Raw genomic sequence first — 25,616 nt, forward strand, 5'->3', positions numbered from 1 at the left:
GGTACCGAAGAAACGCTGCCTGCCAGACGCTACAGAGCCGGCGGCAGGCAGCACCCACGGGGCCTGTACAGTTTCAAGACAGATGAGATCCCAGCCCTGAGAGGGGAAGTGGACACGTGCTTCCAACTCTGAGGCGCTGTTTCCAGTCCACAATTGCTTGCAAAGGAAAAATTAGTTGTCTTTTGTGGTTCTCACTGGGTATACAAAGCACACTCCGGGGGAGGCTCCTCACTCAGCAGTAGATGGCCGACACAAATGAACACAATATATTTCTATAGATTTTTTTTTGTCTCATATGGTTTTCTTTTGGCTTTATTTATTTATTTATTATTTATTTTTGTGTGTCTGGTTTTGGTTTGTATATTATGGTTTCAAATTTGTGGCTTTATGGGTTTTGTTTATGTGTGTGTTTGTTTTTTATTCTTTTTTGTTTTTTGTTTGCCTGTTTGTGTGTGTGTGTGTGAGTGAGAGAGAGAGAGAGAGAGCATGGGATTGGGTGAGATGGGGGGATCTGGGAGGAGTTGAGGGGCATGAACCTGTGATCAGAATACATTGCATGAATTAAAAATTTCTTTTCAATAAAAAAAGAAGAAGAAGCCATTTGTTTTTAGATTAAGTATGTGCTTTTACACTACAGGACAAGAGAGACATACGGGAAAACATACACTATTGGGCTCCATGTGATTATAGCTGAATATACAGTGTGCCATGAAACTTTATTTCAGAAAGTGAAGCCTTCACCTAGGAGGTGAAGCTATATTATCTTAGTTTTGCCATTCCAATAGACTTTGGCAGAGAGAGTTGGCTTTTGTCATTGTTATTATTTTTGGTTTTTAGTTTCCTGGTGTGTGTGTGTGTATGTGTGTGTGTGTGTGTGTGTGTACAACACACACATGCATAACAGACACAGTGTGTCCAGGGCCTGGTCCAGAGGACAGAAACTGAGCATAGCTGGGCTGAGTTGGCTAATAGAGGTTGATAAAGAAAGGCTCTGGCCAGCAGCTGTTTGGCTTTCTTGTACACACAAGGAGGGCAGCATGGATCATGCTCCGGTAGGATTTTTCATGTCCTTTGACTGTATCAAAGTGTATGTTGGCACATACATGTCAAGTAGTGCTAACAACAGAAAGAATCATGCCCAAAAGACATCAGAAGCATGCTGTTTCTCAAGGTATTTCTATTCCATGCCAAGGGGAAATGAATCCTAACATCCTTTTCTTCCTGTCAGAATGGAGAAACTCCATTCATGTTGGCTGTCGAAGGAGGTCACGAAGAATGCAGTCGCGTGCTCCTGGCAGGAGGAAGTGATGTCAACATTCCAAACAAAGTATGAGATCTGGGCTGTGAGCAACCACACAGTGGGAGGATGGCTTAGAATAGTAATTAGAACTCTGGTCCTTAGTTGATGATTCTCTGGGTTTTCATAGAACTAAGATTTTTAGCATGTCCTGCTTTGCATAAGAATTAATGATTCAGCCAGGTGGTGTTGGTGCACACCTTTCATCCCAGCACTTGGGAGGCAGAGGCAGGCAGATCACTGTGAGTTCAAGGCCAGCCTGGTCTACAGAGGGAGTCCAGGACAGCCAGGACTACAAAAACAAAAATCAGAAGACAAAAAAAGCAAAAAACAAAAAAGGAATTAATGATTCACGACGTGTCTCTTCAGAAGCAATGTTGTTCTTCCAGTTCATTTGAGGAATAACTGAAAACAATAAAAAAGGAGCAAGGAGCTGACACAGCAAGGTGACAGGCGTCCTTAACACCACTCACTGACAGCAAATACTAAAGGAAAAGAAATAGTTTGCTGTGTGAAAGGCTCCTGGCGCCATCTTGGACCTGAAGAACGCAGGATGCTGTCTGGCTTACAATACAAAGCTCCCTGTGTTTAATCATGGTGCTAACAGATTTCAAAAACTTCAAGTTACTGTCCAATAGCCGTGAAAAGACACCATGAGCAAGGCACTTTATACAACAGACGGGTTAACTGGGGGGCTCACTTACCGTTTCAGGCAGCAGGCAGGCATGCGCTGGAGCGGTGGCTGAGAGCTCACATCCCAATCCATGGGCAGAAGGCAAAAGTAAGAATGGGCCTGGCATGACTCTTGAAATCTCAGAGCCCACCTGCAGTGACACACTTCCTTCCACAGGGACACATCTACTCTAGTAAGGGCACACCCACTAGTCTTTCCGGAACAGGCTCAGTTGAGGACTAAACATTCAAATATATGGGCCTATAGGGGTCATTATTCAAACTGTACCACATTACTACACTCCCACACCACATTGCTAGCTTTACTTCCTTTTATTTTAATTTTAATTTTTATTAATTTATTCATATTACATCTCAATTGTTAGCCCATCCCTTGTATCCTCCCATTCCTCCCTCCCTCCCGCTTGCCCCCTACTCCCCTCCCCTATGTCTGTGACTGAGGGAGACCTCCTCCCCCTGTATATGATCATAGGGTATCGAGTCTCTTCTTGGTGACCTGTTATCCTTCCTCTGAGTGCCACCAGGCCTCCCCATCAAGGGGACAGCCTAAGTGTCCCTCAGTAGAAGAATGGGTAAAGAAACTGTGGTACATTTACACTATGGAATACTATTCCGATATTAAAAACAAGGAATTCCTGAAACTTGTGGACAAATGGATTGAACTAGAAATTATCATAATGAGTGAGTTCACCCAGAAGTAAAAAGAGACAAATGGTATATACTCGCTTCACTTCTTTTTATACCAAGAAACAATGGCCTAGAAAGAGTAAGAAACTGATCCAGGGTCATCCATAACACAGTGGCAACACAAAGATCCAAACTCATGCTGGAGCCTGTGACTTCAGATGGGTTACCTGTGTTTTTTCCAACTAATATTAAATTACAATGAAAATAACTCATGACAGAAAATCCAAATGGTACCTGAAATAATAGATGGTAGAAAAGCGTCCTGCCCCAACCCTACATTTCAGTTCTGTTTCTCGGGACTCAGCCTCTCAGGAAGTTGCTGTTCATTCGAAAAGTGTGACTGGATCGGACATTCATCTACGCAGCAGCATACCATGTAATTTACACTACTCTGCACCTTGCTGTGGCCTTTATTTGAATCTCTGTATTAGCACAATGGGTAAGCAATTCCTTCACAAAAGCTACAAAGCCCCAAACAATAATGTTTCCCCCCACCCCTTGTATCCTGCTGCCATGGCTAGATCCTTCTGAAAAACAATTTGTTACTGTCGTTTTTAAAATCACTTATGGGAAATTATAATGAGAGAATAATTTAAGAGGAGGAAAAATATAGGCCCTTCCTTGACGTAGGTGATGTCATTACTATCAATGGCCAGAGAAGTCATACAGGCTGTGCGTGCAGTGAATAGCAGGAGGTGCCAGATGTGAGTTTGGTGAATTTGCCAATTGGAAAAATATGTTGCCATTAAAAATTAAAACACTCCCTGGGCGGTGGTGGTGCATGCCTTTAATCCCAGAACTTGGGAGGAAGAGGCAAGCAGATCGCTGTGAGTTCGAGACCAGCCTCGTCTACAAAGCGAGTCCAGCATAGTCCAGGCTACACAGAGAAACCCTGTCTCAGAAAAAAAACAACAAACAAACAAACAAACAAACAAACAAAAAATCCAAAAACTCATAAACTAATCTCAAGAAATTATAATGAAATTACTACAAATACATTGCAATATATAAATATAGAACACTAATTAAAAGTGACATAATAAATGTTAATAATGGATTTACATAGACATTGACAAATACCTTAAGAGAGAATATAAATAAAAAATAGTGAGTTACTTCTCAACAACATTGCAAGGTTATTGATACAACAAACAATCATAGAATAAGAATTCAGAATTTGTCAGTTGCAGAGATCCATCAGGAGTTAAGCGCACTAGCTGCTCTTCCAGAGGACTCTAGTTCAGTTCCCACAGCCCACATCAGATTAGCTACGCCCATCCATAACTCCAGTTTTAGGGGTACACTACCTCTGGCCTCCACAGGAACCCACATGCAGACATACACACACACCTATACTCAACTAAAAATAATAAAGATAAATACTAAAAAAAAAAAAAAAAAAAAAAAAAAAAGAGTTCAGGGTGTGGAAACCTTCCGTGTCCCCGAGACCATCCACTCCAAGTCCTTGGGATGGCCTCCCTGGTCAGCAGGACTCTGAGGCCCACTCCTGGGTGTGAACCCCAGCTAATATAGCGTCTATATTAGCTTATTCTGCCTTCATTGGGATTTGACTTTGCAGTGATTTTTCCCACACACAAGGTCACATCCCGCCCCCAATAGATTCCCAGCATCCACTTTCTCTCATTAACAGCCTCAGCTGGTGGAAGTTGCCGTAAGTCCACAGCCAGCTCTTACCAGAGCTGTTGCTTGAATAGGTTTGTTTCTCCCGAATCACCAAGGAGTTTATCCTCCAAAGCCTCCTAATAGCAGTATTGAGGGCGGAACCATAGTAACGCAACCATGGTACTTAGAGGTACAGCCTTTGGAAAGGGATTAGTTTGTTAGGGTGGAGCCCTGTGATTGGCTGGTGCAGCCTAGCTTACCTTTCCAGAACCCACTCTATGAGTTTTGGACTTCCTTTCTGCAATAACTGAGCAAGACAAACCTTATTTCCTTATCAACTAGCCTACCTCAAGCACTTTGTGATAGCAATGACAACTTAATACAACTTCTAGAGGCTTTGGGCTTTGTTCATGAGCACAGCTCCTAGATAAATAATTACAGCATCCATCATGGTCCAGAAGTGTTCTCTTTAATCCCGGAGAAGACTTCCAGCAACTAAGTGTAGACTAAGAAGCCAGCCGCAGCGGTATTCACCATCCACGGTGCTTTGGACTTCATTTTGCTTTTGTATCTGCAGGGATGGAGTCAGTCACGGGACTCCTCCACCTTGCTAACACCAGCCTTGCTTGGCCTCTAGGAGATGGCTTTTGTGTTCTCTCATACCTCCTTGTCGCTAAGGAGAGAGAGTCATTTCTGAGGAGGCGATTGGAGTAAGGTCATAGGTTCGGTTGTAAGCGGACTTCCTCCATTTGTGCTAGAGAGACTGCCCAGTGTGGATGATAGGCTCTCCTCAGCATTGTAGCAGCTGCCAGGGGGCCCAGGAAAACTTTTATAAGCCCTCAAAACTCAAGCTCGTAGAAGCCTTACATCATATCCTATCAAGTGTATTTATATTTCCCTACATCTCTAATATTTATTGCCACTGTCACTCTAAGCAGATCTTTTATTTTTATTTTTATAATAATTTGGCTGCAGTGAATTTCATCTAATTTATACATGATTGATTTCTTAGAACACTGTGTATATTCTTGGGAATTTTCAGGAGGTTAAAGAAATGAGAGCTCCAAGTCATTTACAAATGTAATGAATATTTTATGGCATTACATTTAACAATCAATGAAGTAGAAATGTGTCGATTAAATATTTATTCACTTCAATTTTGTGGCTTTCTTTCGGCATCTTGGAGCTAGTAGTTATTATTATTATTTTTTCTTAAGTTCCACATATTTCTGGAGCTGGAGAGATAGATGGCTTAGCCGTTAAGAACACTAGCTGCTCTTCCGGAGGACTGGGGTTTGACTCCCAGCACCCACATAGTGGAGCATAATGGTCTGTAACTCCCGCTCCAGGGGCTCTGACACCCTGCACTGGTCTTCTTGAGGGCCAGACATGCATCTAGCGCGCAGACATACATGCAGACAAAACACCCATATACTCAACCAACTTGCACGTGTTTCTTTATTTCTTGTAAAGCTCATACATAGGCTGTGCAGACTGAGCCTGTAGGGTTGGGCAGATGGCTACATAGTCCCACAGCTTCTACCATAGGATGCTGACTTTGAGCTCTTGAGACATTAGTTTCTGAGTTAGGTGGCCTCAGATCTTCCCAGGGGTGCCTTCGACATTCTGATCTCATTCTAAATGACACTTTCCCCCCAAAATGCATTCTTGGTCATTCAATACAAAATAGCTGGTTTGTTTGTTCTCTCTCTCTCTCTCCTTGTTTTTTTTATTTTTATTTTTTATTTTTAAGATTTATCTATTTATTATTATGTATGCAGTGCTCTCCCTGCATGTACACTGCAGGCCAGAAGAGGGCATCAGACCTCATTATAGATGGTTGGGAGCCACCATGTGGTTGCTGGGAATTGAACTCAGGTCCTCTGGAGGAGCAGTCAGCGTCCTTAACCTCTGAGCCATCTCTCCAGCCCCTCTCTTCTTGTTTTTTGTTCTGCTTCTGAGATAGAGTTTCTCTGTGTAGCCCAGGCTGTCCTGGAACTCACTCTGTAGACCAGGCTGGTCTCAAACTCACAGAGATCCACCTGCCTCTGCATTCCAAGTGCTGGGATTAAAGGCGTGTGCCACCTCGCCTGGCTCCCGTTGGTTCTTTTAGTTCACATTGTAGTTGACAATAACCAGCCAGTGTTGACAATAACATCTAGAATCTATTCATTAGATGCTACTCTAAGGCTTTGGGTACACCAATCTACCAGTCCACCAAGCCATGGGTCAATTGGAATCTAATCTCAGGCATCTAATAGGCATGCTTATAAACATATCTTTCTGACATGGTTTGTCACGTAATGAGTGCTCAGCATGTTTGTGGGATGAATAATATGATATTAATATCTTCAGCATTACTGTGGCTTAAAGGAAAGAGGCAGGAGGGCATTGCAGGAAGAATGATGCTCCCCTGGTGTCCAGAGATATCTTATTCCAATGAACCCATACGTGGTTATATGGCAAAACCAGCTGATCTTCATATGAAATTATCCTGGGTAATGTGGTCGCAGGAGTCTGTTAAAGTGGAGAGGAAAACAGGGAGGACCCAGCTAAATACCACTGATTTTTGAAGATGGAGAGAGGGGGCCATAAGCCAATGCATCTAGGCATCTAAAAACCAGTTTAACCAGCAGCCTCCAGAACTTCTTAACATCTGGAACTGCATAATGATGATACTTTATTGTTATAATAATAATAATAATAATAATAATAATAATAATAATAATAATAATATGATTATTGTTGTTGTTGTTACACTAAGTTTATGGCAGCAACCTGTAGTGGTAAAGAAAACAAATATAGGTGGTTACACTGTTTTTACAGAGGCCTGCACTCATAAGCCTTCTAAGCCAGGTTACACAAATGGTTAGCACCAGCTCAAGCTAGCTTTCAGTTAGCCACTACCTATTGCTTCACAAAAACAAAACAACAACAACAACAAAAAAACAAGCAAAGCTCTGTGGCTTAGAACACCAGTGTGGTATTATCGCTCATGGTGTGTCAGTCTCAACACATGGAAGAGTTAAGGATTAGGTTTACGGATGGTGCGATGCTGCAGTAGGATGTATGAGGAATCTGTAACTTTGCTGAAGGTCATTGTGGCCAAGGGACATTCTTAGGGTCTCAAAACTGAGGAGGATTGCTTAAGGTGTCTGAAGCAAAAATTGTTGACTGTCTGGATCAATAGCAAGAGTCGTAGGTCCACGATCGAACAGGAAGTTGCTGGGCAGATGTCCTTGCACGAGTAGTGTATTTTTTAAGGTTTAGTTTTAACTTTTGTATGCATGTGTAGGTAGACATGTTTGACAAAGTATGTGCATGTGAGTGCAATTGCACAAGGATGTCAACAGAGGATGTCAGATCTCTGGAGCTGGGGTTATAGGTGGTTGTGAGCTACCTGCATGGGTTCTGGGAACCAAACTGATGTCCTCCACAAGAGCAGTACAGGACGTGCTAAGCCGTAACACCACCACCATTCCCACCCCCTGCCCCCCCCCCCCGCCCCAGCTTCCAGGAACATTTTTTCCCCCTGTGGTTTCAGTTTCTTTCGTGCAAGAGTGCGGTCCTAGAAGTCTTTTGTGAATACATCTGGTGGTGGTTTGGCTTTTTTCAAGATAGGGTGTCTCTGTCCCAGACTCATTGTAGATCAGGCTGGCTTCGAATTCACAGAGATCCTCTTGCCCCTGCCTCCCAAATGCTGGGATTAAAGGCGTGTGCCACCACACCTGGCTCTGGTGGTGGTTTGAGTGGGAAAGGCCCCCATAGGCTCACATGTTTGAAACTTAGTCTCTAGCTGGTGGAACTGTTTGGGTAGGATTAGGAAGCGTGGTCTTGTTATAGGTGATGTGTCCTTAGGGGTGGGTTTTGAGGTTTCAAAAGTTCATACCATTCCCAGCTCTCTCTCTCTCTCTCTCTCTCTCTCTCTCTCTCTCTCTCTCTCTCTCTCTCTCTCTCTCCTTCCCTCTGTCTCCCTCCCTCTCTCCCTCATGCTTGCTGTCTCAACACGTAAGCTCTCAGCCACTGACTCAGCACCATGCCTTCCAGCTGCCATGATCCTGACATAAAGGTTGTAGACTCACCTTCTGAAACTAACTGAATAAACTCTTTCTTCTACGAGTTGCCTTGGTAACAATGTTTCGTCACAGCAATAGAAAAGTAACTAGGACAGCTCTCACTATTAGCGATCTGTACACCAGATCCCTCTTTGAAAGGCCTGTTGATAATATTTATTTATTTATTTTTACTGTTCAAAAGGATGTCCATTTTGATTCTAAAAACTTTTAGAGTGGGTTGACAGGGGGTCATCTGTGATAATCCTACTTTGCGTCTGTTTACATGATTATAGTCAGAGGTTGGCGAGGGTTGGGGTCATGTAAAGTTTTATTTGGGCTAGATAGCCAAGATGGCTCACACACTTACCTGGAAGATGTTGCCAGCTGTCAGCTGGGAGGTCAACTGGAGCACCAACAAGTGGCCTCTATGGAAGGGTCAGTCTTGGATAGCTTGGCAGCTGGCCCCAAGAGGAAGTGCGGTAATTATCAGCCGCACGAAAGGAAGGGAGTGGAAGCTGTTGGTCTGGTCAGGGGCCCTGCCCGCAAGTGACTCCTTATCACTTCTGCCGTGTCCATTGATCAAACAGCTGCAGGTCCACCTGCATTCAAGGGAGTAAAAAAGTGAATCCTGGGGCTGGAGGTTAAGAGCACTGCCTGCTCTTCCAGAGGTCCTGAGTTCAATTCCCAGCAACCACGTGGTGGCTCACAACCATTTATAATGGGATCTGATGCCTTCTGACATGCAGGTGTACATACAGATACAGCATTCATATACATAAAATAAATAAATAAATATTAAAAAAAAAAGAAGACGACATGAATCCTAGCTATTGATAAAGAAGAGGCAAGTAGGTCAGGGGATACGACACAGCCGCTTTGGGAAAGCAGTTCTCTGTCATGCCCTTATATGGAGGACCCGGATATATTTTATGGCAATCTTATAATCAACCATAACTAATTCACTGGCTTCTATTGTTGTCAAGTGTGATGCTAGGTTGCTTAGAGATTGACAGGGTGTGATTTTATGCTGAGTAACACTTAGCGTGGCCACTAAGCAAAGATACTTTAGGCCCTGGAGAGTGGCAAGGGGCAGTAGAAGTGAGTGAATGGGAGTTGTGAAAGGAACTGAGTAAGAGGGCAGAGAAGCAACACTTCACACAGGCGGCAATTCCCGCTAAGCTTTGACGCCATGCCTGGCAAAGAAGAGGAGGGCTGGGAATAAACAGAGGCAGGGAACCAGAAACCATTGAGGTCAATTTTTGAGGCCAATGTCAGTCACCTACTTTAACTCGGGGAAAGGATTTACGGGGGACCACAGTGGTAAACTTGGTTCTGGAAGTAGAGATGTAACTGTGTGTGTGCTAAGTCCCAGTGTCCTGGTGAAGGAGAGAGAAACCTGTTTTTTAGGATTCCAAGTGTGGGATCAGAAAGGTCTCGTGAGAGAACAGGTGAGGTTAATTCACTAGAAGAGCAACCACCTCATGCAGGAGCTTAATTGTTGCCAGCTGAAAAGATCCCATGAACCGACTCTGGGAGGAGATATATAAATGAGGCCAGAACTGGAGGCAGGGGCTTTTTGGAGACTTGGGATAGTTTTGGCTGTTCATCGCTGCACTTCAAGACGCTCCTAGAGAGAACTGCTCGAGGGAAGGCTTTGGGGCTCCGGCTCCTGCTGAGGTTCTGGGTTGTGGTTACTCCAGGTTCCAGCAGAAGAAATCCTGCGGCTCACACCCGGAGAATCGTTCCTCGGAACTGATATCCTTAAGGTTTTGTTATTGTGTCTATTAATTCTCATTTCCTATTGTTTTGGTTAGTCGGGTTATAAGTGATGTATGCTCGGTCACTAAGTTGTTAATAAAAATATATTAGTTAAGAAAATTGAGCCTACAGTCCTGGTGTCCTTGGTCAGGTAGTAGTAGTAGTCGTAGTAACAACAACAATAATAATGATAATAATAATAATAATACAAAGCTGGGTGAAGTGAACAGCAAGCATTCATGTCTCGTAGTTGGAGACTGGAAACCCGAGCCTGGGCGTTAACAGGGTCAGGTTGTGGTGAGGACGCTTTACCAGCATCACTGGCAGCCATTTCTTGGGTCCTCTCATGGCTGAAAGAAGGGCCAGCTAGCCTCCTGGCCTTTCTTGTAAGACCATGGACACTGTTATGGGGGCTCCACTCCCTCAACATTACCACTGCCTGATGTCTTCTCTCCCATATCTCATCTTGTTAGGATCATGAATTTTGGAGACCCAGTCAGGGCATCGGGCATAGGACATGGTAGTAGAAGCCACTTCCAAGTGATAGGCCTTCAAATGAGCAGAAGCACATTCGATTTCCTTCTTTGGTTGTACTATTTCATTGTGTAAATTAACCACCGGATGCTAAGCGCCAGAGCACACTCACATAGTAAGGGGGTTTCCCCCTTCCCCTCTCTCCATCTCTTCCTTGCAGCTCAATGTCAGTGCTTTGCAGACAGCGACCCGGAATGGCCACGCATCCCTTGTCAACTTCCTTCTCAGTGAGAATGCTGATCTGCCGCAGCAGAAGGAAGTAAGTCCAGTCACCACAGGCTTGGGTGCCGGGCCGAGAAGCCGGCTGTGCAAATGCTCCTGGCAGACACACACTGGCGATGCGTCACAAGGAAGGGATTCTTTGTTGGGAACACTGACTCTTTTTTTTTTTTTTTTTAATAATCTTAATCATGAGAAATAAAACCCAAGGCATAAATTTTAGAAAGTCACTGATGTTCTTGCACAAAGCAAAGCCTTTGTTTTTAAAGTAGTCATGTTGACTACAGTACGTCTCAGGTGTCTAGAGTCGCCTTGACTCCTGTAGAGATCTTATCAGTCTGGGAAATGCTGCTGCTGTCCCCGCTGCCACGGATGTTAAGAAAATGGATCATTCCCCAGCTCAGATTGTTCTCCCCAACTCCCTGCAAAAGTCAATCCTTTATTAGTGATTGAGGTTTTTCTAAAGTTTGGGTTGGCTGTGGCAGAACAGAGGCAGGCCCTCTGTGCGAGCATCTGAGAAGAACTCCCTATCTCCCGCTGTATTTTCCTCTCTCCTGTGAATAATATTATTTTCTTTGCCTGTGCTGAGCCATTTCTATTTATGGCACTGACTTGAAAGGAGGAGGGATTGACCTGAACGGTGCCCGCTAAGTTTGTAGAGCGGGGAGTTAGAGGGCATGGCTCTGAGCTTGTCTAGCTAAGGGCAGGAAGGTTTCCTCATTCCTAGGAGAAGGGGTGGGGGGTGGGGCAGCAAGTGGCCCTGGTCACACTTTCTCCAGATGAAGGATGCTGTCTCATTGTTCTTGCTTTGTCATGGCTCAGCCATCCAACACAGCTTTACTTGTTCCTCATCTCTGGTCTGCTGTGCTGAACTCTGGAAGCGCCGTGCTCAAGTCCCGACTTTTCCTCTTCCTTGTAACTGAGGAGTCACTGATCTGTTTGTGGGTAAAATAGGGACTATAAGGTCCAACTCCTAGGCTTATCATGGATGACACGGCTCTGAAGAGCAGTTATTCAACCTAGGGTTGTTTTTCTGCATGCTTTTGAGCCAGGGTCTCAGGGTGTCGCCTAAGCTATCCTGAAGCTCCCTACCGAGCCTAGATTGACCTGACACTTGACATCCTCCCGGCTGTCTCGTGGGTGCCGGGATGGCAAGACTGTGCCACTGCACACCTGCTTAACCTAGTGGGTTGGTTTTGGTTTTAGTTTTTCCAGAAAGGATTTCTCTGTGTAGCCTTGGCTGTCCTGGACTCGCTTTGCAGACCAGGTTGGCCTCGAACTCACAGATATCCTCCTGCCTCTGCCTCCAAAGTGCTGGGATTAAAGGCATGGGCTGCCACCACCACCACCACCACCACCACCCAGCACTTAACCTAGTGTTTAAAACAGGCTAAACTTTGCAGGTAGTGAGCGCAGAGTAAGTACCCTATGAGCATGTGCAGAGTGTGCCTGATACTTGTTACCAACATTGTTTCTACCGGATCCTAACCACCCCGCCTCCTTTACGTTGTCTACTGTGTTGCCCGCAGTTCCGCTACCACTACTGGGCTGCAGGGACTCCCTGCATCTCGGGCCAGTGCACCCACTGTTGTCTGCAAGCCCTTCTCCTTCTCCCCTTCTCCCTCCACTTCCTGCCCCCCACCTTACTCATCTCCTGCCTCCTCTGCTTTCGCGCTGCCCGCTCTGTTCATTTGCTTCTTCCGCGGTCCTCAGCTGCCTTCTCTCTCCCAAGAGAGCTCCACCGGCCAGTGTGGCTGGGTAGAGGGGAGATAACAGTGTATGGTGATGGACCCTGTGTCTGGTGGGCAAAGAGGGGGGAGAGGGGTCAGGGAGGCGTAGATGGGGTGAGGCCAAGAAAATGGGCTGTTTACTAAAAGAAGGGAATGAAAATGAAAGAGCAGGAGGCTGAGATTGGTCACAGGGCCACCATGGGTTGAAGCCTCAGAGGAGCCCTGAGCCCTGGAGTAGGCAGGGACACCAGCCATGCCTGGGCTCGAGAGATCTGAGTGTGGCTCACATCTGGTCAGGAAATGCTGTGTATACATTTCTTCCTTTGTGGCCACTCCTTTTGTCCTTTGGCTCTCTGAAGGCTTGGAGAAGTCCCCAGCTGAGCCTTCTTTTTGTTTTTAAAGATTTATTTATTGTATACAATAAATAAGTATACAAACATAAGTATACAATGTTGTGTCTGCATGCACACCCGCAGGCCAGAAGAGGCCATCAGATCTCATTATAGATGGTTGTGAGCCCCCATGTGGTTGCTGGAAATTGAACTCAGTACCTCTGGAAGATCAGGCAGTGCTCTTAACAACTGAGCCATCTCTCCAGCCCCAACTGGGCCTTCTTAATACTTCTTTATGTATGTTTGAGCTCAGGTGTCATTTCTTCAAGGAAGCATCTTCTAGCTTCCGGAAAGGTCAGCCCTCCCTTGACACACATGCCACCTCAGCACATCTGACGTGTCTGTCTTCTAATCACTTAAGCCTTGAAACTAAACAGCTGTGTGACTTCATTAAAAAGATAAATCTAAAAAAAAAAAAAAAAAAAAAAGGGAAAAAAAAAGATAAATCTCTAGCCCATAGTAACTGCTTGTTTGTTACTCAGGCTCAGAATGACAGACAGCCTGGAGATGCTAGTGACTGTCCAAGGCTTGCTGTGTGCCTGACACTGGGGTGGACTACTTCAGTTCTCAGAGCGCATCTGACATTGATGGCTGAAACGAATCGTTTCAGCACTTGAATTGCTGAAGCCAGACGGTTTTGGGGGTTGCAACTTTTCTTTCTTTCTACAGGCTAAGGAGTCCCCTCTTCACTTAGCAGTTATCAACAACCACCCTGCAGTGGTAAACAGCTTATTAAGGGCTCAGCACGACGTCAACAGCTTAGATGAGGTAAGTAGGCTGGAGCCTGGACGCTCGCTTGCTCGCTGCTTTTGCATTACAACATGGAATTTCCAGGCTTCAACACAAAGCATCAGCAGGGAGCTCTGCTTAGGTTCAAGGTGCCTAAGAGTATTCTTGGGGTGGGGGCGGGGGCACGCGCATCCTTTTCATCACCTTTCTTCTGTGACCCCCTAAGCTGGCCCCACACCTCTTCTTTTTTCAGAGGCGAAACTGGGATTCTGTGAGGATGTAATCAAGTTGTTCATTTTTTAATAGGCATAGTCAGGGCTTCTGATAAGCCATGCCAAAGCAAATTGCCAGACGCTCTTTAAATCAAAAGCCACTCCTACACTGTTAAGTGCTATCCTTGACCTGAAGCTGCTCCCCAGTAGGAAGGAAGCTTTGTTTCCACATAAGTATCTTCTTATGCCAGAAGGCAAGAGACCTCTTAGAGCTAAAACAAACAAACAAACGAACAAACAACAAAAACAAATAAAAAGATCACCAGGCATGCAGTGAGCTGAGTCACAATCAAATACCCCATTAAAAACTACCTGTCACCAGCTAGAGATGGACCGGGTGGAGCAGCAAGCAGTGGGAGGATGGCTCTGTCTCTGCCCCGCCCTCTGCAGCAGCCTTGGCTTACTGCCTCCTCCAGCGAGTGCGGGCAGAGGGAAGCCTGCAGGAGTGGGGGGTAGGGGGTGTGGGGTGGGGGTGGGGGTGGGGTGGAAGCTACATACAGCCTCCTTAGTTGCCTCATAGACAATCTCCATCTATGTCCTCTATGTTGGGGGTGGGGTGGGAGGCGCGCACCTGTCCCAACCTCCCCTGTGCCCGTTTCCTCACCTGTTGAAACAGAGCTTGACTCGTTCCCTTCAGGTTTCCTCCAGCTCCGGAGGCCCCTTGGTTAATTTTTGACCTGAGCAAGGACATATTTGCACTCTGTCCCTTCCCTCCTCCAGAGGAGGGGGGGAATTCCCCTCTTGTATGCCGTCCTAGCCCACAAGCTGGAAGCAGACCTCCCCTGGTTATTAAATGTATTTGCGTAGCCAAACTTGCTAATGTTTCAAATCTTTCTTACATAGACAAAGCCTTGGGTTCGTGTGTGATTATTGGCTTCTCCAGAACTGGCTTGATCCACTCTAGGGGTGGAGTATTTGTTATTCCTGCCAATTAGTTACACAACGAGACTGTATCAGTTCAAACTTTCCTAACGTCACTAATATATATGCAAAACAATAGTATTGATATTTTTCACAGGAAGTATGTAAAATCAGGACATATAAATTTGGTTTTAAAAAGTGACATGTCAGCACTCGAGAGGCAGAGGCAGGTGGATCGCTGTGAGTTCGAGGCCAGCCTGGTCTACAAAGTGAGTCCAGGACAGCTAAGGTGACACAGGGAAACCCTGTCTTGAAAAAACCAAAACAAACAAAACAAAAAACAAAAGCTAAAACAACAATAAAAAATGAAATGTTCTTTTGGCCCCACTGCAAAAACGTAGCTTATGTTTTGTCGTTTGCTGTGTTCTGGACTTAGAGGAGCATTGTCAAAGCATGTTCCTGTTGATACAGCACACACTTGTGTCCTGTGTGGTATACACAGCCAGCCCTTGGAGAGGTTTGTCCATTCCTGTGCTGGGAGATGAGGCCCCAGAGAGGCACACTGCCACCTGCTGGTGGCCTGCTCTAGGTGCTTTCCGGTAACGACTTAGGCAACTGGGCTTTGCCTTTTTTGGTAGGAAGCGACCTAGTGCTTCAAGCTGTCACTCAGCACTTGGCCCAGGAAGTGGCATTCTCTGCCTGGTGGAGGAATAGGTTTAGATCCTAACCAAGGCTCCTGTCTGCCCACATGTCAGGGTGATGATCTTGCGTTTACATGGATTGTACTTTCATCTTCTTGATAGAAAGCGATGACTCCACTAAGAAATTGCAAGTCCTTCACTTCCTAATACTCAATATTGTAGAAAATGGGGAAAGGCATCATGAAGACAATAAAATAACCATCAGTATTCCTAACTTTGACATTATCACTTTTAATATTATTAATGCAGTTCTTTCTCTTTTTCTGTGCATTTGTAAATTAAACTAAGCCAGATATAGTCCCTTTATCTCCTAAAGCTTTAAACAAATAATTTGTTTTTATTTAATGTACATTGGTGTTTCGCCTGCTTTTTGTATTTGTTTTTGTTTTTTTGTTTTTTGAGATAGGGTTTCCCAGTGTTAGCCTTGGCTGTCCTGGACTCTAGAGCAGGCCGGCCTCAAACTCACAGAGATCCCCCTGTCTCTGCCTCCTGAGTGCTGGGATTAAAGGCATGTGCCACCACACCCAGCTTTTTGCCTGCATTTATGTCTGTGTGAGGGTGTTGGAATCCCTGGAATTCAAGTTACAGTTGTGAGCTGCCATGTGGATGCTGGGAATCGAACCAGGATCCTTTGGAAGATTAGCTAGTGCTCTTAACCACGAGCCGCCTCTCCAGCCTCCTCCTAGAGCTTTTAATATTATGTCATAAATAGTTTTTCCTTTATAGAAATCTTTGAAGCTATCTTATTATGGTGAAATGTATATGACACTAGTTACTATTATAACTTTTTAAAATTTTGTTTTTTGTTTTTTTGTTTTTTTGTTTTTGAGACAGCGTTTCTATGGTAGCCTTGGCTGTCTTAGACTCACTTTGTAGACAAGGCTGGCCTCGAACTCAGCGATCCACCTACCTCTGGCTCCCGCGTGCTGGGATTAAAGGCTGCGCCACCACGCCTGGCTATTACTACTATTTTTAAGTGTATAGTTCTGTGATATCACAAAACTTCTCATTTCCCACTCGCCAGCCCCTGGAAAGTACCCTTGTTTCTGTCTTTATGAATTTGAGTCCTCGCGGTACCTTGCACTGAAAACATTTTTTGAGACAAGATCTCATACACTTTTTAGATTGGCCTCAAATCACTGGGCTGCAGAAGTCCTCCTACCGTAGCCTCCCATGCAGCTGGGACTGCACCTAGCTCTGAGGTTGGTTTCATAGTTGCCAAGTATTCCTATATATTTATATATAGTTTATATAATGTTTTGTTACTAAACAAGTAACTAACTGTATGAGAAGGGATTCAGTAAAGAAACTGACAATATGACCACTCCATTATTTGGGGCAGCTTTTTATTGAGGAGAGAGAGAGAGAGAGAGAGAGAGAGAGAGAGAGAGAGAGAGAGAGAGAGAGAGAACATCCAGTGGCTTCTGGAAGCATCCAGAGCAGAGAGAGGAGAAAGCAGACTGGACATGGATGGCCAGAGCTGTGTGTGAGAGAGCACATAGCAGGGAGAATAGTGGCTAATCAGAGCAGAGATTAGCAAGAAATAGAGAATAGAGCACAGTGAGACAGCAAGAGGGGGTAGCAGGGGCTGGGGGGGGGGCAAATCATGTGGGTTGTAAGGAGGACAAGTAGCTGGCAGGGAGCGGTGGGGAGTGAGAAGGCCAGGAACCATATAACAGGTATTTGTGACACTGAGGGAGCCTGGCGACCAACATGAACGTTGATATGTTCATAGGCCCCACAAGTGGCCATACGTCCCTTCTGCCAGAGATAAGGGTAGAGACTCCTTTTGGCAGATGGGAACCTGTTTCCCAAGTTCCTGGCTTTTATCTAAGCTCCGGAAATCCTGCTATAGTCCAGCTTGAGATAATTTCTGGATATTTGAACCGTCTGTGACCTAACCGTAACTTCCTCTCATCTTTCAATATCTTAAAATGCTGCTGCAACAAATGTCCCCTGTGCCCACGTGAGGGTACGTGTTTTTACCTCTGCCCCCAAAGCCTGTATGGAATCTCTCCTGCATGTGCTTCCATGACAGCTTCGTGTCTCTCATGGCAGAGGCAGCAGACCCCTCTGCACGTGGCTGCTGACCTCGGCAACGTGGAGCTGGTGGAGACACTGCTGAAGGCTGGCTGCAACCTGAAACTCACTGACAAGGTAACTTGTTCTGGTGGCATGGTTTTCTGAGGCGGCAGTGGAGACCTCCTTCTTGGCTGCCACGTGAATAGGAGCCAGAATTTCTTATGAGAAACGAACATGAGCTGCAGCATCTTCATAGGCAAGAAAATAGCCAGGTTGTCTGTCTTTCTTGTTGTTGTTGTTCTTCTTCTTCTTCTTCTTGTTCATCATTATCACCACTACCACCATCTATCGTGTGTGTGTGTGTGTGTGTGTGTGTGTGTGTGTGTGTGTGTGTGTGTGTGTGTAGCACATGGAGGCCTGGAGGCCAGTGGTCAATGTTGGGACTTCTCCCTACCTTATTTATTTATTTATTTATTTATTTTATTTTATTTTATTTTTTTTGAGACTGGATCTCTCACTGAACTAACCTGCAATTTAGCTGGACTGGTTGGCCAGCAAGCCCCATGGATGAATCCTCTTGCCTCTACCTTCCGCCCCCCTACCCCCCCACAAGCCCCCCACCCCCAGCCCTGGGATTATAGGGGCAAGCCTTTCTACACTGGTGCTTACGTGGCAAGCACTTTACTGACTGAGCCATCTCCCCAGGCCTGCACTTCAATTTTGATTGAGACCTGTCTATAAGAATTACTATTAGGGGCCAGGCACGGTGGGGCATGCCTTTAATCCCAGCACTCTTGGTGGAGCGGGAGAGCAGAGGCAGGCAGGCGGCTCTTTGTGAGTTCGAGGCCAGCCTGGTCTATGGAGTGAGTTTTTGAAGGATAGTTGATGCCATTCTGAGGCACGATATAGTAAACTGTAAACACCTGGTTCTTGCTTGGCATGGTCCAGCCCTGCACCCACCTTTAATCCAGGAGCTCTCTGTACACAGGGTTTAATAAAGTTAACCCTAGGCCAAGAGGTGGAGCAAGAAACCAGCTGACAGGGATTAAACAGAAAGGAGGGACTTTGAGGGAAGGGTATTTAAAACCACGTGGAGACGGAGGAGCACCTCTTTAGCTATTTGGTTTCTTCTCCTAGGCTGTCGGGCCAGCTAGCAGCAGGCTTTTGGCTTTTTTTCTTCGGGAGTTGAGCTGAGGAGGGTCAGCTGGGTGCTTTCTCTGCCTTTCTGAGCTAGCAGGCTTTCACTTCAGCATCTGGCTCGTAAGTCCTTTTTGGTAAAATTTAATGATTGGGATTTTCTTTCATTATAACAGTGAGTTCCAGGACAGCCAGAGTCAGAGCTCTTATACAGAGAAACTCTGTCTCAAAATCAAAAAACAAAATAAAAACCAAAACAAAAAAGGAAAAGAATTACTATTATTATAAATAGGATTCAAATAATTTAGTTATATTTTTCAAGATTATAGGTTCACATCGCCCAAGTGTAATGTTTATATGGTGAGATTTATAAAAACAATTTCCCACACTTGTCTCTAGCTTATTTGGTTTTCATACTACTATGCCATGTGTATGCATATAATAACTTGGTTGCTAGCACATTTAAAGTATATTTTATCCTTATTCTTTTCTCCTATCTCTTAAGCTTTTTTTCTGGGTGATGTGTGTGTGTGTAGTTCAGTGTCAACCGTGGTGTTAGGCATGTGATGTCTGTGCTCCTTGCATCCCTTGTTCTCGTCTAAGCCTCTTTGGATGTGCTGGCTCAGGCAACTTCTTAAAACCCCGGCTCAAGCCAGGCGTGGTGGCGCACGCCTTTCATCCCAGCACTCGGGAGGCAGAGGCAGGCGGATCTCTGTGAGTTTGAGGCAGCCTGGTCTACAAAATGAGTCCAGAATAGCCAAAGTTACACAGAGAAACCCTGTCTTAAAAAACAAACAAACAAAAAACAAAAACAAAACCCTCTACAAAACCCTGACTCAAGTTGGTTCCCCCTGGTTTTCTTCCAGGGATATCTGGGCTGGAAGAGAGTTGTTCCGGAACCAACAGACTGTTAACAGTGTGCGCTAAATGAGCACATGCACGCCAATTCCTTTTTTCAGCCCAGAGCACCAAGGCGAATTTATAAAACACGGTATGGGCCGCTCAGTACTGGGCACAAAATCCAGGGCCTTGCCCTTGAAAGGCCACTGCTCCACCACTGAGCTGTGTCCCCAACCTCAAACCTGCCGCTTTCTTTTCTGGTTTGTTCCGTCCTGGTTCACCTTGTACTCAGCGTCCTGAGTTCCGCATACGGATGAGCTAAGGTCATGGTGTTATTGTTTCTCTTTTCTCTGTCAGGATTTTTTTTTTTATTACAAAAATAACACAAGCTGTGGGCAATGTGGTAAACATGGTAGCGTGTAGGAAAACATGACCACCTACCCTAGGGCCTACACTTGGGTGGAATGCCACTTTGTCCCCAGATGTGGCTGGTTGAGCTCATTAACATTCAGCTTTGGTCTTTTCCCATGCATTCTTTGTGGAGTAACTCGTTCTGTGTTTTCATCCATACTTAACTCCTGCAAGGCAGGTGGGCGCGCAGAGACCCTGTAGGAATTTTTGTGGGTAGCAGACTGGCTATTGCAGTTGTCAAGGTCAACACTGCCACTTCACTTTGCTTGTTTTAAACCCAAATCCTAGGGCTGCTAGCCCTCAGGATGCAATTTCTCCCACTCTCCCTTCTCCCTCGTTACTTTATTCCAAGGGTCTGGCCCATGGCTGGCACCCAGTGCATGTATAATGAATGGACAAACATTCCTTTTCTTTCTTTCTTTCTTTCTTTCTTTCTTTCTTTCTTTCTTTCTTTCTTTCTTTTTTTTTTTTTAAAGGGAACCAGATTCCATTACAGATGGTTGTGAGCCACCATGTGGTTACTGGGAATTGAACTCAGGACCCTTGGAAAAGCAGCCAGTGCTCTTAACCACTGAGCCATCTCTCCAGCCCCCCCCCTCCATTCCTTTTTCTTTTTACCCCTGCTCCCATATCTTCTTAAAAATAGTAAAACAGGGCCGGGCGTGGTGGCGCACGCCTTTAACCCCAGCACTCGGGAGGCAGAGGCAGGTGGATTGCTGTGAGTTCGAGGCCGGCCAGGTCTACAAAGTAAGTCCAGGACAGCCAAGGCTACACAGAAAAACCCTGTCTCGAAAAACCAAAAAATAAAAATAAGTAAATAAAAATAAAACAAAGGTAAGTGTTTCTCAGACTGTGTTAAGGTCTGGATTGGTAGCCAGGTATAGTGGCGCACACCTGTGGCCAGCCTGGTCTATGTAACAAATTCCAGAGTTCCAGGCCAGCCAGGCTTGCATCTCAGGGAGGGAAGGAGGGAGGGAGGGAGGGAGGAAGAGAGAGAGACTGCAAAGAGCCAAGAAAGAGGCTTGATCTAAGTGTAACTCTGGTCCCAAAGCTCCTGGCCTCTGTCTGCTCACTGGCAAGGACAGATGGTGCCTCCACTCCAATGGGAAAGTGTCTCCAGCTTGAAAATTCTGGCTTTTAGAATGCTGCCTTCCCAAAAATAGGCTAATTATGGTGATTCAAATGGCTTTACGAGGCAGAATGCAGACAGTATGCAATTAGAGGCTTGCTAAATGCCTGCAAAATGCAATTCTTCCTAATTTCATTACCAGCTCTCCTGTTACAGGCTGATTACTTTCAGCCCTGATTCCCAGCTCATGTGGGTCTTAGCACCCACACTAAGAAGTGAATCATTTGGGTTGGTGAGAATTGTACTTGTAGCTGCTATTCCGACTAATTGAGAGAAGTTCCTGGATCCTTGGGGTTAGAAATGCAAGTTTCTAACCTTGCAGTTATTTTCTGGGGCTTATTTCTGACCATTACTTTTAATTATCTTTAGAATTCCCTTAGAGAATGCATCACTGGTCATTTGAAATGCAAATAAAAGGCCCAGGGGTAGGACACTTTGGTGGGTAGAGTGACTGTCTTGAAATGTGAGGCTCTGAGTCTCATCCCTAGTACCCATGTTAAAATGCCAGTGCTGGGTATGGTGGCGTGCACTTATGACTCCAGCTTGGCGAGGTAGTGACGGGAGCATCCCTGGGGCTTGCTGCACAGCTGGTCTAGTCTAATGGGCAAACCCCAGGCCAATGAGAGACTGTGTCCCAGAGGAGGTGCTCTGTGTTCCTAAAGATAATAGCAAGGTTTTCCTCTGGTTTCTTCTGTATGAGTGCTCATACATGTGTTATGGGCACACACACATGTACATAGGCATACATACATGTACACGGGCATGTGTGCATACCACACACACACATTTAGGAAGAAACCAAATACGAACTGTTCTCCTTTGTCAGGAAAATATGTATAGATGCAGAAACAGAAACTGTGTGCTGCCTAAAACCGAGGGAAGCTGAGCTCTCTGGGACAGCCGTCATGGGCAAGGCTCACCTTTTGTTAATTTGTGTGAGATGCAATGCGGGGCTGCAGGCAGCATATGTCACAAACCATGCCCAGATCAGTCCTTTCTTACTCATCCAATTTGGTTAGAATTGGACCGTTTTAACCTTGGCTAGAGACAGTGTCTTAGCTAGGACCCTGTGAGCTGAACCCTACACTGTGACATGCGCTGTCGCGATTGGCATTGTTCTTGTAGCCAGCCCTTCTTTCCCTCCCGTAACTTCATCCTCCTCAAAACAAGGTTTCCATTTCCTGATCTAAAATGGCTGCCCGGATCCCCGCAGTCCTGTCAGCATTCCCTTCAGGGAGTGGAGGAACGGGAGGATAGTGTCATCTTGCCTCTCTTTGAAGATCTTTCCCAGGAAAGGAATGTGCCTCTTCGTTGACAGACATATTAGCCAGCATGTACGTCACATTCGTGACCTGAAGGGAGCTGGGAAACGTGAGGGTGACACACATCCTACTACTCACCATCACACCTAGCTGTAATTGCGGAGACCCATAGTGACTAAGGGCTGGTCCTTACCTCACTAGCAGGTGACAGAATCAGGATCTAAGCTCAGCTATGTCGCAAACCTGTAGTTCTGTCTACCAGGCAATATCACTTAAAAAAAAAATCCCCCTCCTCCTTTTTAATTTAGCAAGGAAAGACTGCCCTGGCTGTGGCTGCCAGGAGCCACCACAGCCTCATTGTGGACATGATCATCAAAGCTGAGAGGTACTCTGCATGGAGAGAGGTAAGAAAGGCCCGTTCCAGCCAATTCAGGGGCTCTTTTGGCACACCCGCCCCCCACATTTCGGAACGAGGAATGTATTGTATAATTCTTTCCCCCCTGTTGTAGCAAACCTCGCTCATTACATGGATGACTCTCCAGCATCTTGCGCCATCCCTGTTTATGGGATGGGACAGTGGCTTTCCTTCCCTTCCTTCCTTCCTTTGTGGGCGTCAGCAGTCAGAGCTGAGAATGTGGGCCAGGCAGGCTCGTCCACGGCGGCGCCTGATGGCTGAGTCTGCTGTGATCTCCTTCTCATGGTCTCTGGCTGAGTCTGTATATTGTGTCTATATATACGTACATAGTTAATAGCCATCCATCACTAAACTCAGAGGTTCAGAGGCAGAGGATGCCTCTTAAATCTTCCTTACACTATTTAAATGTTTATTTTATATACTTACTATTGTTGTGGTATGTGTGTATATGTGGAGAGAGAGAAAGAGAGAGAGAGGAGAGCACCTAACTTTTGAGCGACGGTGGTGGCTGTTCACTTACTTTGAGGCGTGGTCTCCCCTGTTGTTCCTGTTGGGCTTGAGTACTGCAGTACTCCAGTACTTGGCCCGACAGCTTCCAGATGAGTCTTTTTGTCTCTCGCCTCACTGTGGAAGCCCTGGCCTTACAGACGAGCCCCAGTGCACCCAGTTTTTAAAAGTGGGTTCCAAGGATCAAACTCAAGTTGTCAGGCTTGTGCAGTAATCCCCTGAGGTGGCGGTGCCACCTTGCCTGCCCTGTTCTACGCTGTTTACTCGCCACCACTTCTGCCACTCCAGCAACTAGGTCAGTCCCGGTGCTTTCACTGTTAGGAAAGACTTTGGCTTTCAAGCCTCCTGCTCGACTACAGAGCCTGTATGTCCACCCCATCCCGAATCCTAGAATGCAAAGAATGCATGATTCTCTGAGAAAAACAAACACACAAAGGTGAGTGCAGAATCAGCTTGCCCTCTTCTTGCCTCACGCTCTTTGATGCTTTGATCTTACTGGGGGTGTAGCTTTATGAGAAGGAATGAGGAGAAAAGGTGAGTTTTGTTGGTGCTCCCATCTTAACTCTTTGGATTCCTGGCAACAAGGCACTGTGGCAGGAAACCCAGGCTGCAAGCGGAGACTTCATTTTAGAGTCTCTTGAACAGCTGTGGCTAACTCGCACCTCCCACTCCTATTCCAGTGTCTGCACACAAGGCCTAGCACCAGAAGAAAGCCTTGCCCTTCTCCTTGGCTGAGACCCCCCCCCCCCCCCCGCCAGGTGTGTGCAGAGGTTTTTAGAGGAGGCTGCTGCTGCATTGTGGGTGCAGGCTGATGCCTTGTGCAGGCCTACTAAGCTCTGAAGCATTTGAAAGGCAGGGCCCCAGACCCCTTGGCCCATTTCCTCTCGCGGCATTACCTCCCATCTCAGTTTTAACATATCTTTCATTAAGATTCACTTTTATTTAAATGGAAGACTAAAATAGAAGTCATTATACAAGAAAAAGATGAGGCTGGGAGCTTAACTAAACCTTCTGGTGAGTCAGGTCTTCCGATCCCTTACCAGAGCCGTGACCCTCTGCAGTGGGGTCAGCTAGTCCTGATGGCGTATGTGGGATGCGCAGTTCCAGGAAGCCACGGCACTTGCTTTTTCCTCTGGTGTTTTTGAGAGGCTGATTATGAAGACTGTGGCAGATCCCACCAAGGAGACAGAAAACAGCTTAGGAAGGCCAGTAACCAAAAGACCAGTCTAGGCACTGTGCTGTTGGGCTTAGCATGGCTGCAGTGGCTTCAAACAAAATACCACTTTGTTTTGTCTACTGCCCTTCCCTGTACTACTCTACCTTCTCCTACCCTACCCTGTCCTACCCTACTCTCCCCTACCCTGCCCTACCCTACTCTACCTTATCCTACCCTTCCCTACTCTCCCCTACCCTGCCCTACCCTACTCTACTTTACCCAACCCTGCCCTACCGTATTCTCCCCTTCCCTACTCTCCCCTACCCTACTCTATCTTATCCTACCAACCCTACCCTACTCTACCCTACCCTTCCCTACTCTACGCTACCCTACCCTACTCTACTTTACCCAACCCTGCCCTACCCTATTCTACCCTACCCTGCCCTTCCCTACCATACCCTACCCTGCTCTACTCTACCCTACCCTGAGTTAGATTTCCAGCCTCTCCTCATACTCAGGAGAAAGCAAAGAGAAGAGCTATGAGATTTTATTAAGAGCGTATCTAATCTGAACAACCACTGAGGTGTCAATGAGAAAACCAAATACACCAAAGAAGAAAGAGGGCTAAGTGTTGAGAGTAAGGCCATTAAAGCTGTCATAATGTTTCAGATGCCAACACGTCCCCTCTGTTCTCTTTGGTTGTGGGCAAATATCAGTCAGCAACACAGTCACAACACTGCAGGCTTGCTCACGTTTGCTGTTTCAGACACAGCACTCACGCATTTTATCCCAGACATTTCTGTCCAACTTGGATGACAAAAGATGATCCTAGGACAGATTGAAAAGTGTCAGCTGCTGCTTTACCAATTATTTATAACATAAAGTAAGACGTGAGCGTGTCCCACTACAGCTGGTTTTCAATTTAGGAGAACCATGAGAGCATCCAGGACTCGACGGTGAGCTCTGCACTGACATTTAAGCAGGACCACAGCCCGGAGACCAGGCACATCCGCACGTGCCTCTGGGAGCTGGCTTACCGGCGGCTGAGGGATAAGGACTGGCAGAGGCTGGCCCGCTTGTGGAGCTTTACGGAGGACCAGATCAGAGCCATCGAGGAACAGTGGTCAGGTGAGTGGGGGCCAGATGACACAGACAGGAAGACATAGGGAGACATTCAGTGAGGAAC

At 45.9% G+C, this 25,616-nt stretch overlaps 1 protein-coding gene across 1 annotated transcript in view; it reads left to right on the plus strand.

Moving 5' to 3' along the window:
• ANKDD1B (ankyrin repeat and death domain containing 1B) overlaps positions 1-25,616 on the plus strand; it is a gene marked incomplete at its 5' end in the record, with an annotated part of 58,017 nt that overhangs the window by 28,068 nt on the left and 4,333 nt on the right. The window contains 6 exons of the mRNA XM_084802727.1: positions 1,229-1,327; positions 10,808-10,906; positions 13,658-13,756; positions 17,610-17,708; positions 22,661-22,756; positions 25,357-25,558. Coding sequence (XP_084658853.1) covers positions 1,229-1,327; positions 10,808-10,906; positions 13,658-13,756; positions 17,610-17,708; positions 22,661-22,756; positions 25,357-25,558 — 694 coding nt within the window. The remainder of the gene's footprint in view (positions 1-1,228; positions 1,328-10,807; positions 10,907-13,657; positions 13,757-17,609; positions 17,709-22,660; positions 22,757-25,356; positions 25,559-25,616) is intronic.

Source organism: Acomys minous (genome assembly GCF_964271855.1).
Source record: "Acomys minous genome assembly, chromosome: 11".
Classification (NCBI taxonomy): domain Eukaryota; kingdom Metazoa; phylum Chordata; class Mammalia; order Rodentia; family Muridae; genus Acomys; species Acomys minous.